Consider the following 16,275-nt stretch of genomic DNA (forward strand, 5'->3'; position numbering starts at 1 on the left):
TTTTTTTTTTTTTTTTTTTTTTTTTTTTTTTTTTAAGTAGGCTCCATGCCCAGTGTGGAGCCCGACGTGGGGCTTGAACTCACGACCCTGAGATTAAGACTAGAGCCGAGATCAAGAATTGAACACTTGGGGCACCTGGGTGGCTCAGTCCATTAAGCAGCCAACTCTTGATTTCAGCTCAGGTCATGATCTCAGGATGATGAGATCGAGCCCTGCGTTGGGCTCAGCGAAGAGTCTGCTTCTCTCTCCCCGTCTCTTTCTACCCCTCCCCTGTTCTCTCTCTCTAAAAAAAAAAAAAAGAATTGGACGCTTAGCCGGACTGGGCCACCCAGGGGCCCCAATGACTGATGTTTTTTAAGAACCTTATTTTAGGGGTGCCTGGGTGGCTCAGTCGTTGAGCGTCTGCCTTCAGCTTGGGTCATGGTCCCAGGGTCCTGGAATCGAGCCCCGCATCGGCCTCCCTGCCCAGCGGGAAGCCTGCTTCTCCCTCTCCCGCTCCCCCTGCTTGTGTTCCCCGTCTCCTGTCTCTCTCTCTGTGTCAAAAAAAAAAAAAAAAAAATCTTAAGAACCTTATTTTAAAAAGATGATACCTGCATGTAACAAAACATTCACAAAAGTAGAAAAGAATGTATAATGAAAGACTCATCTCCATTGCTAACTTTCCAGCCCCCGACTTTGACTCTAGAGAGACAGCCACTGTGACTCCGTTCTTCTCTATTACTCTAGGGATTTTTGATAAAAAGAGACACATAAGTGAGAGAGAATATCGCCGTGTTGCTGTCTGTGTACACATACACAGATGAGCATGTGCGTGTTAAATCCCTTCCTGCCCCTTAAGACTATAATTTCCAAGATCCACTTAGGAGCAGCAAGTTTTTCTCGGGCATAACATGTGATTTTTAAAATGTTTTTTTGTTTTGTTTTTTGTAAAGATTTTATTTATTCATTTGAGAGAGAGACAGAAAGAGAGCAGAAGCAGGTTGAGAGGCAGAGGGAGAGGGAGAAGCAGACTCCCCACCGAGCTGGGAGCCCAACGTGGAGCTCAGTCCCAGGACCCTGGGATCATGACCTGAGCCGAAGGCAGACGCTTAACCGACTGAGCCACCCAGGTGCCCCTAAAATGTTTTTATTTAGTCACATTTCCAAGCAAAGTAGAAAGTACAATGAATTTTGTATACTAGTTAAGCATATTTAACAATCATTAATATTCTATCATATGCACTTCACACAGTTTCTTTGCTGGGTATGTTAAAGTATGTTAAAGTTAAAGCTCAGTATTAAAGACATCATGGTATTTTGCCCTGTTGATTCAGTATGCATGTCTTAAAAATAGGGACAGTTTTGGGGTACCTAGGCAGCGCAGTTGGTTAAGTGTCGGATTCTTAATTTCGGCTCAGGTCATGGTCTCAGGGTCCTGCGATTGAGCCCCTTGTCAGTCTCCCTGCTCAGTGGGGAGTCTACTTCTCGCTCTCCCTCTGCCCCTCACCCCCCACTCTGTTTCTCAAATAAATAAATAAATCTTTAAAAAAAACCAAGTACAGTTTCTTACATAACCACTATTATCACCCTTATACAATCAATCATCATTGTTAAATGCCTTTTTTTTTAATTTTAATTTTTAATTTTTTTAAAAAGAATTATTTGTGAGAGAGCGAGAGAGAACGCGAGCACTCAAGCAGGGGGAACAGCAGGCAGAGGGAGAAGCAGACTCCCCACTGAGCAGGGAGCCCGATGCAGGACTCGATCCCAGGACCCTGGGATCGTGACCTGAGCTGAAGGCAGACGCTCAACTGACTGAGCCAGCCAGGCACCCCATGTTTTTTTTTTTTGAAGATTTTATTTATTTATTTGAGAGAGAGCACGAGCCTTGGGTTGGGGGGAGGGGAGGACTGGGTGGAGAGGAGCAGAGGGAGAGAGAGAAGCAGACTCCCCACTGAGCAGGGACCCTGACACGGGGCCCCATCCCAGGACCCTGGGATCAAGACCTGAGCCAAAAGCAGACGCTTAACTGACTGAGCCACCCAGGTACCCCCTCATTGTTTAATATGTCTTCTGCATGGTCCATCCTCAAGTGTTTCCAGTTGTTCCAAAAACATCTATTTACAGATAGTTTGTTTAAATGAGCATCTAAGTCAAGTCTACATGTTATGTTTGGTTTTGGATCTTCTAAGCTTCTCTCAATCTAGAAACTTCTCTCCCTAGCACTACCTCCCACCACCTGTTTTTTTTTTTCTCACTCCCTCCCTCCCTTCCTTCCTTCCTTCCTTCCTAGCTCTATGCCCAGCACCGGGCTTGAACTCATGACTCTGAGATCAGGAGTCACGTGCTCCACCGATTGAGCCAGCTGGGCACCTCTGCTACCACCTGTTTTTTCCTCAACTCCTGGGGGTGGTTGTCTCACAGTATCCAACCCTCTGAATTTGTCTGATTGCTTCCTTGTGGTGTTAAGCTTGTTCCTTTATCCTCTGTATTTTCTGCAAACTGGAAGTTAGATCTAAAGGCTGGATCAGATTCAGATTCAGGTTAATTTTTTTAGTAAGACTACTTCATAGGTGACAGTATGTGCTTCGTATTTTATTATAAGTTATTAACTCTAAATACTATCCTAGATGTTATCTAGAGTACTTAAATTCAGATAAGAAAATAGAGGTCCAGAGCGGGTAATGGACTTTCTAAGGGTCAGCCTGTTATTTATGTCACAGCTGGAGTTTGGACTCGCTGTTCTTAGCATTTCCACTCTCCCACCGATAATACCAGATGTGCACATCACCCTTAAGACATAAAGGGTGGAGCAGGACAGCCAAAACAAAGTAAGTTCACTCTTGAACAGTTCCTCACAGACTGGGAATGGCCTGTTCATTAGCTAGCTAATCATCACAGGGTGGATGGGTGTTAAAGATCATCACAGGGAATCAGAAAGAGATTAAGTGTTCTTTGTTTTTTTAATTGTCCTAGAGTGTTTTTCATATAATTTTATTCTTTCATATAATTTTAAAAGCATATTTTTTTTGTTGCAGATCTATATCTGTATTTTGACACCACAGGGAAAGCCTTTTTGAGGGAGATAGAGGGGAAATTTTAATTTCCGAAACCAATCTTTCATATATCATTTATGAATTTTAATTGATTTTATTTAGGAATGTAAACTCTAATATACTTAATTTATCTTGTTGATATTATACTTGGTGTATTTATAAATATATGTGAAGTCTTTAATCTTTAGTTCTTTCAAAGTTTTGTTTTTTTTTTAAGATTTATTTATTTGACAGAGAGACACAGCAAGAGAAAGAGCACAAGCAGGGGGAGTGGGAAAAGGAGAAGCAGGCTTCCCGCTGAGCAGGGAGCCCAATGCGGGGCTCAATCCCAGGACCCTGGGATCACGACCTGAGCCGAAGGCAGACGTTTAACGACAGCCACCCAGGCGCCCCTAGTTCTTTCAGAGTTTTAATTTGTCTCTGGTATTTCTAAATTTTAAAATACCATGTGTGAATTGTTGCCACATTTAAAGTTAGTACTTATTTTGGAAACTGATGTTAGAATATTAGACATAACAGTGTGCCTTGTCGTCTCCAGACCATTGGGTGCTTTCTGCTTGAAGTTGCCACCAAAGATCCCTCCCTTGTGGTGGCAGGAGAAGCCTTGGATGCTCTCTTCGATGTTTTTGCAGATGGTAAAGAAGCTGAAAGGGCCTCAGTTCAGATTAAATTGTTATCGGCTCTGAAGGAATTCCAGCCAGTCTTCAAAATGAAGGTATGTAGCTGTTTTGTGCGTAAATGCTTAGGTCTCACCATCCTCCGAGAAGGGGGGCCTGTAGTTTCCTCCATGCAATCTCTGTGATTCATAGAGCGCTTCATCCCCAGAACTGAAGAATGCTTGTTGGCTGAGTCAGAGCTCAGGCCTTTCTGTTGAATCACTGTGACTTGGGCCAGAATGGTGTGGGCACGGTCCCCTTTCTAGAAGAGTTCAGTAATGCTCACAGTGCTTGTGGAGAAGCACCGCAGTCTGTGGCCTACAAAGCACTTTCGTATACGTTGTGGATTTATTTTATGTCGTTACAGCTAATACATTACAGCTTGATTTCAGTGTTGTGAATATTTCCCTTTGGTGCTCTGAAAAAAAGGGCAAACTCCAGGCTGGTCTCTGTCGGAGAATGTAGCTCCCTTCATTTACCCTTTTATTTATTTTTTTGTTTCACCAGAATCATCAAAGCTAACTTTGAGTCAAAAAGTAATTTTCAGTAACTTGGTGGCCAGGGGAAGGCACCAGGAATTTTAAAAACAGCCTTGAATCCTATGTCTATAAGTTTAAGTTTACCATTCTCCAATTATCTAAATCTCCATTTCTAGGGGCGCCCAGCTGGCTCAGTCAGTGGAGAATATGACTCTTGATCTCAGGGTCATGAGTTTAAGCCCCATGTTGGGCATAGAGTTTACTTAAAAAACAAACCAACAAACAAAATTTCCATTTCTAAATTATGTCATTTTGAGAAATAAAAATGTTTGTATTTTTTGCTTTTAGATTTCAAATTAAACATTTGTTTTTAAATCTTTGCCAAGAAAATAGAGGTTTGGATGAAAACTTAGCTTACTTCTGTTGTTTTCCAATATGTATATTTTGTTTTTGTTTTTTTTAATTTTAGAGAGAGAGAGAGAGAGAACCGGGGGAGGAGCAGAGGGGGAGGGACAAGCCGACTCTGCTGAGTGCGGAGCCGGACACGGGCCTCAATCTCAAAACCCTGAGCTGAAACCAAGAGTTGGAAGCTTAGCCGACTGAGCCACCCAGGCACCCCCAATATGTATTTCTTTTATCTAACAAGCTTCTAATGCAGAATTGATTTCTCAAGGAGAGAACTCTGTGATAATTTTTTAGGAGAATATGATTGTATGTCTAGTAACTTAAATTTTCTGAAGTTTTTTTTAAGGACTAAATCATTTTCTTTAGAAAACTAGCAACACACACCATAAACATTCCATGTCGTAGTTAAATCTAAAGTCAGTGTTGGTTTAAGGACATCAGTATTGGTTTGTTTTTAACGTTTTCATGTTTGGGCATCTTATATTTAAAAAATGTAATCATAGTGGCTAATCTTTATTGAGTTAAGATTCACCAATAGGTAACTTAAGTCTAGGGTAAACAATTGAACAGTTTACCCTTAATTACGCTTTGTTCAAGCCTGTAGGTTTTTTTGTTTGGGTTTTTGTTTTTTTTTTTTTTTTTGCTTTTTTTTTTTTTAATTGAGATACAGTTGACATATTACATTGTATTAGTTTTAGTGGTTCATAGTGATTTGGTACATGTACGTATTGGGAAATAATTACTACAGTAGTTTAGTTAAATCCATTACCACACAGAGTTGGAAATTTTTTTTCTTGTGATGAGAACTTTTAAGCTCTACTCTCGTAGTAATTTCCAAATATACAATCAGAGTCACCATGCTGAACATTACATTCCCATGACCTATTTAGCTTATAACTGGAAGTTTGTTCCTTTTGACTCTGTGTTCATCCATGTCTGTCTGTTCTTTAAGAAGTGAGAGGTTTTATTCCCTTTATTTTCTGCCTCCTCGGTAACCAAATTGAGTGACGTTTCTCCACGTAAAGACAGACGTGCATTAGTATTTCCCCCCTTTGTTATCCAAAAGGTAGCCTAATATATTCACAATCCTGTGCTTTGTGTGTTTTCTCTTAACACTATCTCCTAGAGATATTTCCATACCAGTACGTGGTGGGTATCCACAGTGTTCTTAAAGGGTGCAGGCAGGCCCTTGGAACATCTGAAAAAGGAGTCTGCACGGTAAGGAGAAAATATGCCCTATTTCTCTGCAGCTGCAGGGAAAGCAGATATAGTTGAGAATTCAGCCTGCAGAAGCAAATGCTCAGAGAGGAGTTACGTAAACTATGAACCAGCAAAACAACCCCTAACCACTGGGAGGGCTGTTCTGATTGATTTGCCTACTTACTATGCATTGCTATGGTAATGATGTTTCATTAAGTGTTTTTCTTTTCTCAAAGGTATAAAGCCCTAATGAAATTTCTTTGTTAGCCAGAAGGGCAGCTTGTAGTTTTTCATATGTTCTTCTGTGAATGAAGCCACAATTGCATTAGAGACTGTCAGGTACATATTTAGCCCCAAGTTGCATTTCAATATGATACAATGCATTTTACTGAAGAACTTCTCCAGGGCACTGGCTCTCAGGAATGCCCTGTGATCAGCAGCATCAGAATCACCTGGTAACTTGTTACAAATGCAAATGCCCAGGCCCAACTCCAGACCTACTGAAAATCAGAAATGGTGGGTGGGCCCTGTTTTTTAACAAGCTTTCCAGAGATGATACTGTTGCTAAAATCTGAGAACCGCTGCTCTAGACTAGAGGTGAAGTCTAGTTCACATAGCATAAAACTTACTGTTTTAAAGTCTACAATTCAGCCGTTCTTGGAACGATCATTTTTAAAAGGTGCATAATCTTAATTTATCTTTAGGGCTCACACACTGTATTCTTTTACCTTGGAAAGCGAAAATCTTTCACCAAATTCTGGCAGCTCTTTGTTCTGAAAAGAATACACCCCAAATCAAATGCTTTCTTATCTAAAGGAATTAGTAATGTATACCAAATCACGTATGATTTTTTGGCAGATACGAAAAGAAGGGAGAGGTAAATACAGTCCAGATCAGCTGTGTGTTCTCGACAATGTGAAGATGAATTTGAGAAGGTTTGTCGCTTATCAAGAAACTGTTGAGAAAAGACTGACTACTTGAACCATTGAAAGAGAGACCAGTTCTCGCCCCAAGTGTTCAATGCTAAAGAGTACTAAAGTATTTCCTTGGAGTGTATGTGTTTCTAAAAGTCATTTTTTAAATCCCTGTATCCTGTACATTCATTTGAAGTTTATAAAAACTTCAAAACCTCTCAGAAACTCTTTTAAGCCGTGGGATCTCTGTGGCATTTCTAGTATTCTCTAAATTATGTTTCCAGCATGTTTTAATCACTGGAAACATGAAGAGTGGAAGAGTAGAAACAGAAAGGAATCTCAGGTGGTTCTTTGTGAGCAGCAAAGAACCTCCCAAACAATCATGTTTTCCTTGAATTTTGCAGGAAAGGAAAATCCAAAGCATTGCTTGGATGCTCTTTTAAGCAAGTATCATTTTATACGTGCTGCCAAAGCTAGCAAGCATCATTTTATATTAGCTAAATCTCTAAACTGAAATATGAAGACAAGCTTTATTAAAGTTTTTTGGTATGAAGTATACCAATTAAATTTCCCTTTTGTGCAGAAGTGAATGAGTTGAGTTTGTATCCCACTATTTAGTAGAATATACTGAGGAATTCGTGAGGTCATTGTCAGCCTCCGTACAAACGGAGCTGATCACTTACTGCTTTGTAACATCACTCCGTGTTTAATTTGATATGGAATCAGAATTAGAAGGAAATATTTTTTAATAAATAACTTTTTAATTGCAAGCTTTGTGTCTTACAAAGTCTTTTTAAAAATCCCAGATAGCCCTGTTCTGGGTTTTTCACTTGGTAACGGATATAGCTTTGACTATATGTGAGATATTAAAAACAAGACTGACAGCAGGAATCTCCAGCATTACTCTCAATGTCCTTGCATTAATAGGGTGACAGCTGGAGCGAGGGGTGGGGGAGTTTCAGTACCTCATTGTCTGAGAGGCGGGGGGGGGGGGGGAGCCTGGACCAGCTCCATTGTCCATGCATTTGCTTGATCCGAAGAGTTGTCAGTGAAGATTTTCAAATCTTCCCACAGTTGATCCCAGTTGTCCTGTTAAAAGGCCCAATACCCAGACCTTTTTCGTCTAGTTAACATCCATCATCTCACACAGTTAAGTGTTTTTTTCTTGTGATGAGAACTTTCAAGATTTACACTCTTAAGTAACTTTCAAATATACAATACAGTATTGCTGTCTTCACCATGCTGTATATTACATCTCTTACTTCTTATAACTGAAAGTTTGTGTCTTTCGTCTCCTTTCCCCCATATTGCCTTCTCCCCCACCCATCCCCCACACGCACCTCAGGCAACCACCAGTATGTTCTTTGTGTCTAAGAGCTTGGTTTTTTTGTTGCTGTTGTTGATTCCCTGTATATGTGAGATCATACACAATTTGATTTTCTCTAACTTATTTCACTTAGCATAATGTCCTCAAGGCCTGTACATATTGTTGCAAATAGCAGGATTTCCTTCTGTCTCTTTGTTGCTGAATAGTGTTCCATTGTGTGTGTGTGCATGTCTGTACGTGTGTGTGTGTGTGTGTACAGACACTGTTTACTCTTTATTCATCCATTGATGGGCACTTAGGTGGTTTCTGTGTCTTGGCTATCATAAATGCTGCGATGAACATGAGGGGTGCAGGTATATTTTTGAGGTAGTGTTTTAGTTTCCTTTGGATATATACGCAGAAGCAGAATTGCTGGGTCATATGGTAGTTCTATTTTTAATTTTTGAGGAATGTCCGTATTGTTTTCATCACTGGCTGCACCAACTTACATTCCCACCAACAGTGCTGAAGGGTTTTCTTTTCTCCACATCCTCGCCAACACTTGTTATCTCTTGTCTTTTTGATAATAGTGTTTCTTGCTAGGTGTGAAGTGGTATCTCGTTGTGGTTTTGAGAGAAGGATTCTTCCAATGAAGAAAAGTTTCAGAGTTCTCCCTGCTTCAGATTTTTAGAGAATAGAATTGTTTTCAAGAAGAACAAAATTTCCGGTTTTAGCACAGGGCTAGTAGGCTCTTGATAAATATTTGTTGAATGAATAAATGTGAGTGAGTTTCTGTTTCATTAAGCAGCCTCTAAAGCAGTTGTTGTATTCAGAATTGTCCTATAGAATAGTAGAAGGTGAATTCTTACATTGAAAATGTGCCATCCAGGGGCGCCTGGGTGGCTCAGTTAGTTAAACATCCAATTCTTGATTTTGAATCAGGTCGTGATCTCAAGAGTTGTGGGATCAGGCCCTGTATCGTGATCATGATCTGCACTGGGATGGAGCCTGCTTAAGATTCTCTTTCTCCCTCTACCTCTGCCCCTCCCCCTGCCTACTCCTTTAAAAAAAAAAAAAAGAAGAAAATATGCCATCCAGAAATCCAGAAATTTTAGACTTTGAGGCATTGATAGTTTGGCTTATATTGCTACATTTAATTTTGCTATTCGAACAACAGGGAAAGATAGGAAAAGATTAAATATACTTTATGACTCTGTTTACATAATAGCTCAGTAGATCATGCGAATATTATTCATGGCATGTATAATAGAAACTTTTTTCCTGTAAGAATGTAGGGAAAAAATCTTTAAAATGTATTTATTTGGGGGCACCTGGGTGGCTCAGTCGGTTAAGCATCTGCCTTCAGCTCAGGTTCTGATCCCAGGGTCTTGGGATCGAGCCCCGCATTGGGCTCTCTGCTCTATTTTAAATGTTGAAGTATGAACTCATGTGAGATCCTTTGTTTTAGGAGATATTTTTAAGTATTCAACCTACCATGGCATATTTGCCCAAGGAAATAAAAATCACTGCTTTACTTCTCATTTTTTAAACTTTTTTTTTGGGAGGGGGCTTTAAGATGGAAACTCATTTTAAGATAGAATTGACTTTTTTTTTTTTTAAGATTTTATTTATTTATTTGACAGAGAGAGACACAGCAAGAGAGGGAACACAAGCAGGGGGAGCGGGACAGGGAGAAGCAGGCTTCCAGCAGAGCAGGGAGCCCGATGCGGGGCTCGATCCCAGGACCCTGGGATCATGACCTGAGCCGAAGGCAGACGCTTAACGACTGAGCCACCCAGGTGCCCCATGATAGAATTGATTTTGAAATATCAGTCATTTAATTACATTTCCTTATTTGCAATTTTATTTTTTGCTTTTATTTAGCCTTTCAAAGAAATACCTTTGAGTTGTCAAGATAGGGAAGGGTCCTTATCTCTTCAGCGGTCCTGTTCACCCAGTTCTGTTGTAGGCTTGCTTCCTGCCTTTTTGAAATTGCATGGACCAGTATTTGATTGTATTTAACCAATATGTAGGACATGAGCAGTTTTAGAACTCACTTCACAATATCCAGAAATCCTTTCTTTTCAGCAACAATAGTAAAATTGCTCTATAGTATTTTAAACATCCACTTTTGGCAGAAGACTCCCTTTCTCTGCCATTTTATTTTTATAAAATATGGATTTCTTGTACCTATCTAATCCATACAGTCTGTCCCCTCCGACAGAATGTCTGTCGTCATCTCTTACTGCTTCGAAATAAGTCTTCTAATTAGACTGTGATACCAATAGTGCCTGTTACCAAAGAAACTCTTGGTTTTTTGGATGATTCTGCCAAAGGACTTAGAATGGTGTGGAACCAAACACACGTCAAGGGTCAGTTTGCATATTTGTGGTGGCATCGAGAGGCCTGTGGCCAAATGGTGTCTTCTTTTTGGGGGCAGCTTCTTCTTAGACCATTCCTGTGGCTGCCCTGGGTCCCTGGGGCCCTGTGTCTGCCATTTCCTGTCCACTTGCAGAAGCTGATCCTCCTCCCCTCTCTTCAATTTTGTGACCTTCCCTAGAATTTTATAATAAACTTTATTTTCTGGGCGCCTGGGTGGCTCAGATGGTTGGGCGTCTGCCTTCGGCTCAGGTCTTGATCCCAGGGTCCTGGGATCGAGTCCCGCGTCGGGCTCCCTGCTCGGCGGGGAGCCTGCTTCTCCCTCTGCCTCTCTCTCTCTCTGTCTCTTATGAATAAATAAAATCTTAAAAAATAATAATAATAATAATAAACTTTATTTTTTGATAGCCATGATGAGTTTTTGCTGGTTATAGCTGAAAAATCCCTGATTAATACTGTATCTTTCTAGAAGTTTTTCTGGACTTACCCATCTAAACATATATGAATACACTGTATCTATAATGGGAACATCATGTTCTATAACTTGGATTTTTTTCTTTAACAGTAATTTATGGATATATTGTTATGTCAGAATCATAGTTAGGTCTAACGGTAGATGTTTCTTCTTATAAAATGAAAAAGTACTTCATTTCTACTGGATATTCTGTTCGACCTTAGTTTGATAAGTTGGGGTAAAGTTTGCTTTTCTCAGCTGGTTCCTTTTTTTTTTTAAGATTTATTTATTTATTTTAGAGAGAGCAAGAGAAAGTGCTTGAGTGGGGGGAAGGGCAAAAAGAAAGGGGGAGAGAGAGTCTCCAGCAGACTCCCCACTGAGCGTGGAACCTGATGTGGGGCTCCATCCCACAACCCTGAGATGACCTGAGCCCGAAACCAAGAGTCAGACACTTAACCGGCTGAGCCACCCAGGCGCCCCTACAGCATTTTTAAACGTTCTTTTGAGTCTTCCAGTGGTTTGGAGAATAGAATCTTCTCATTTGTTGAACCTAATCCCAAACTTGTATAAAAAATAGACCCATAGAAGCTATAGGATGAGCACCAAAGATTTTTAAAAATCCAGTACTTGTTTTACAGTAGTAATTCTTACCCTTTTCAGGTCATTAATTTTACTGAGAATCATAGACTCCTCAACTAAATGCACCGCATTCGTTATCTTTTGTGTAACAAATTGCCCCAAAATTGGTAGTTTAAAATAACAAAATTTATTTTCTCTCAGTTTCTTTGGGTCAGGAATTGAGGAGCAGCTTAACTGGGTGGTTCTTCCTCAGGGTCTTACAAGGTTGCAGTAAAGATGTTGGCCATGGTTGCAGTCAGCTGAAGTCTTGACCGGGGCTGGAAGACTTCTTCCAAGGTGGCTCGCTCACACGGCTGTTGGCAGGAGGCCTCTGTTCCTCACTGTGAGTGTCATCATGACATAGCACCTGGCTGCCCCCAGAGTCAGTATCCGAGAGAGAGAGAGGAGAAAGCTAGTTTCAGAAGTGACGCACCATCAGTTCTGCCACATTTTATTTGTTGTAAGTCACTGAGTCCAGTGCACACTCAGATGGAGGAAAATTAAGTTCCACTTCTTGAAGGGTGGGTTATCAAATAATTGGTAGACATATATACATATATGTATATAATTTTTTTTTTTTTTTTTTTTTTGAGATTTTAAGTAGTCTCTACATCCAATGTGGGGCTTGAACTTAGAATTCCAAGATCAAGAGTTGCATGCTCCGGGCGCCTGGGTGGTTCAGTCGGTTAAGCGTCTGCCTTTAGCTTGGGTCATGATCCCAGAGTCCCAGGATCAAGCCCCGTGTCAGGCTTCCTGCTCAGTGGGGAGCCTGCTTCTCCCTCTGCCCCTCACCCCACTAGTGCTCTCTCTCTCTCTCTCTCTCTCTCAAATAAATAAAATATTTAAGGAAAAAAAAAAGTTGCACGCTCTACCAACTGAGCCAACCAGGCGCCCTGGTAGGTATTTTGAAACCACCACATGTGCATACCTGCATTGGAGTTCAGAATGTTTATGGATTTTTTTTATTTATGCTTGGATATCAGGTTGAGAATTGCAATTTTGTATTGCATTGGTTACTCTTCAAGCTTTGAGTCAGAAAGTATTCTGAGCAATTCTAGATGCAGTTGTTTCTTTTTTTTTTTTTAATTTTTTTATTGTTATGTTAATCCCCATACATTACATCATTAGTTTTAGATATAGTGTTCCATGATTCATTGTTTGTGCATAACACCCAGTGCTCCATGCAGAACGTGCCCTCCTCAATACCCATCACCAGGCTAACCCATCCTCCCACCCCCCTCCCCTCTAGAACCCTCAGTTTGTTTTTCAGAGTCCATCGTCTCTCATGGTTCTTCTCCCCCTCCGATTTCCCCCCCTTCATTCTTCCCCTCCTGCTACATTCTTCTTCTTCTTTTTTTCTTTCTTAACATATATTGCATTATTTGTTTCAGAGGTACAGATCTGAGATTCAACAGTCTTGCACAATTCACAGCGCTTACCAGAGCACATACCCTCCCCAGTGTCCATCACCCAGTCACCCCATCCCTCCCACCCCACCCCCCACTCCAGCAACCCTCAGTTTGTTTCCTGAGATTAAGAATTCCTCATATCAGTGAGGTCATATGATACATGTCTTTCTCTGTTTGACTTATTTCGCTCAGCATAATACCCTCCAGTTCCATCCACGTCGTTGCAAATGGCAAGATCTCATTCCTTTTGATGGCTGCATAATATTCCATTGTATATATATACCACATCTTCTTTATCCATTCATCTGTTGATGGACATCTTGGCTCTTTCCACAGTTTGGCTATTGTGGACATTGCTAGATGCAGTTGTTTCTTAATGTGTTTATTCACTCAACATTTATTTATTATACAAATTTTGCCCCCATGTTATTTTTTCTTCACAATGGAGTGACAGTAGTCTTTTTGAAACATGAACTTACTCAAGTTTCTTCCTTGCTTTTATGCTCAATCACTTCAATGGTTCCCATTACCCACAAGCTATAAAGTTTAAAATCCTCACCATATCCTGCAAGTAGCATGACCCCTTTGCTAGGTTTGCCTGATAGAGTCCAGATTTGTGCCTGTTAGCCCAGCATAATTATCGACAGGAGTCTGACTGCCAAGATGACCCTGGATGAATATCAAAATGAATTGATGGGATAGTGTGAGATCCGGGATTGGGTGTGGGACCAGGATAGAAACAGCTATAATGAACAAAACAGACAAAAGGTGAATTTGCAAAGTGAACTGGATAACAGCGATTTATCAATATTCAAGTCCCTGATTCCATCACTATTTATGGACGAGAATATCCTTGTAAAGGGACAGGAGGTCTCTGACTTTCTCTCCAATGATTCAGGGAAAAAAAAAAATTTATATATAAACAGAAAGAATAATAAAGCAAATAAGACAAAAGGTAAATAAGTAGTAAATTGGGAAAAGGTACATGGGACTTCTCTGAACTATTTTTGTAACTTCTCATTGTTTGAAATGATATGAAAATGAAAACGTAGGAAACTAATATGTAAAAGGCTGAAAAAGCAAGTGCTCCAGTACCGACATTAAATGATGTGGTTATCCAACCCACGACTCCTTATGTCGTCTGGTTCTGCTTGGCCCTCTGGTCTCCCACTCTGTTCTCTGCCTCACTCAGTAAGCGTCAGCCATTCTGCCCTTTATTCAGTGGCTTGAGCGTGCCCTGCTCCTTTGCATCACATGCATGTGCATACCCATTGCTGGGCTTCTTTTCCTGTTTCATCTAGTTAACTCCGAGTCATCCTTCAAAACTCAGTTCAGGGGTATGTGGCTGGCTCAGTCAGTAGAGCATGAGACTCTTGATCTTGGAGTTGTGGGTTGGAACCCCATGTTGGGTGTAGAGATTACTTAAAAATAAAATCTTTAAAAAAAAAAATTCAATCAGTAATTCCCACAGGGAAACTTTCTCTAACCATTTAGACAAGATCAGGGGTCAGTGTTCTAGACACTTAAGAGCATCTTGTATCATATATTTACCCTTTCTTCATATATAGCACTTGATTCTTGATCAGATTTATTGAAGCTCCTGTGTGCTGGGCATTCTGCTAGCTATTGAGGACACCAAGGTAAGCAAATACAGTCCTTGTCTTATAGAGCTTAGGGGCTAGTAGGAGACAGATAGAATCTGTGTAAAATTACAAGTGACAAGTGCTAAAAAGAGGGTACGTGAAGCTATGAGGCCACACTGGAGACCAGGAAAGACCTCCTGGAGAAGTGATAGAAGCAGTTAACTGGGGGACGAAGCAGGGAGAATCGTTTCCAGAGGGAGGAAACAGCATATACAAAGATCCCGGGGCCAGAGAGAGTGAGACAAGGATGAGGGGCCAGTAGAAGCTCCCGTGTGGTAGGTGTTCATTGTAAGGTGTGACCAGTGAGACAGGTGGGGGCCTGACCGCCAGGGTTTTTAAGATGTTACATCTTTATCCTACAAGCAATGGGAAAATGAAGTCCCTCAAATATTTTTTAACAGAGAGGAATAGAGAGGAGGGATGATATGATCAGACTAAAATTTTGGAAACCTCTGCTCTGGCTGCGGTGTGAAGAAAAGATTAGAGGTGAGCCAGAGGAGAAGCAGGTGGACCAGCCAGGAGGTTATTGGGGTGGTTTGGGAGATCGATGGTGTTGGTTCTGATCAGTGTGGTGTTGAAGTAGAAAGATACAACAGCAGGTGGTAATGGATTAGACACAAGGGGGAAAACAGTAAGATGGAGGGAAGCGTCAGGGTTGAGTCAGGTTTCTGGCTTACATAACTTGTTGGATGGTGTTAACCATTTACCAAAATAGGAAACACCAGAAGAGGAGCAGGCTGGGGGAAAACCGATGAGTTTTTGATTTAAGTATCAGAGAAGATGTTTTTGAGTGCAAACAACAGAAAATGGGGATCCACTGTCTTAGATTGTAATGAACTTACTAGTTCACATAAAATCCGATGAGAGGGCTGGTTGATTCAGCAGCTCGTTAGCATCATCAAATATCCAGTCTCTTCCCACATTTTTGCTTTGCCTTCTTCAGCACATGGGCTATAGCTCCCTTTTGTGGTTAGAAGACGTCTAGAGACATTAGGGTCCAGAGCCAGAAAGGGGACTTTCTCCTCCTTGTGTGTGTGTGTCTCTTTTTTTGAAAAGATTTATTATTCGCGGGGTACCTGGGTGGCTCAGTTGGTTAAGCGTCTGCCTTCAGCTCGGGTCATGATCCCAGGGTCCTGGGATCGAGCCCCGCATCGGGCTCCCTGCTTGGAGGGAAGCCTGCTTCTCCCTCTCCCACTCCCCCTGCTTGTGTTCCCTCTCTCGCTGTCTCTCTCTCTCTCTGTCAATTAATTAAATAAAAAAATCTTTAAAAAAAAAGATTATTTGCTTGAGAGAGGGAGAGCACGAGTGGGGTGGGGGGAGTTGCAGAGGGAGAGGGAGAAGCAGACTCCCTGCTGAGCAGGGAGCCCCACATGGGGCTCGATCCCAGGACCCTGGGATCATCACCTGAGCTGAAGGCAGAGGCTTAGCCAACAGAGCCACCCAGGCGCCCTCCTCTTCTGTCTCTTTAGAAGCTGAATACCTGTCCAGAAGCCCTCACAGCAGATCTCTCTGTATCAGTCATAGTACTTTATGTTATATGTAGAAACAATCTGAATGACCACGTGGCTTAACACAATAAAAATTTATTTCCCACTCATGCAAGTTGGGTAGCTCTCTCGAGGATCTAGGATCCTTCTTTTACATGCTTCCATGATATTGGAGTCCAGTCCTTTTAGCCTTATGGGTGAGTAGAAGAGTGACCCAAGGATCTCACTTGAAATTTTAGGGCCAAGCTCCGAAGTGGCAACTCTTATTTCTGCCCACATTCCATTGGCCA

General features: G+C 41.2%; 1 protein-coding gene across 2 annotated transcripts in view; it reads left to right on the forward strand.

The window, feature by feature from the left end:
• Positions 1 to 16,275, forward strand: part of HEATR3 (HEAT repeat containing 3) — a 68,291-nt gene that overhangs the window by 32,352 nt on the left and 19,664 nt on the right. The window contains exons 14-15 of one of the 2 annotated variants that reach the window (XM_032424575.1): positions 3,574 to 3,750; positions 6,634 to 6,710. In XM_032424575.1, coding sequence (XP_032280466.1) covers positions 3,574 to 3,750; positions 6,634 to 6,710 — 254 coding nt within the window. Of the gene's footprint in view, positions 1 to 3,573; positions 3,751 to 6,633; positions 7,639 to 16,275 lie in introns of those variants that run through there. The other variant, XM_032424576.1, reaches the window with a different exon arrangement.

This window comes from Phoca vitulina, unplaced genomic scaffold (genome assembly GCF_004348235.1).
Source record: "Phoca vitulina isolate PV1807 unplaced genomic scaffold, GSC_HSeal_1.0 scaffold30, whole genome shotgun sequence".
Lineage (NCBI taxonomy): Eukaryota > Metazoa > Chordata > Mammalia > Carnivora > Phocidae > Phoca > Phoca vitulina.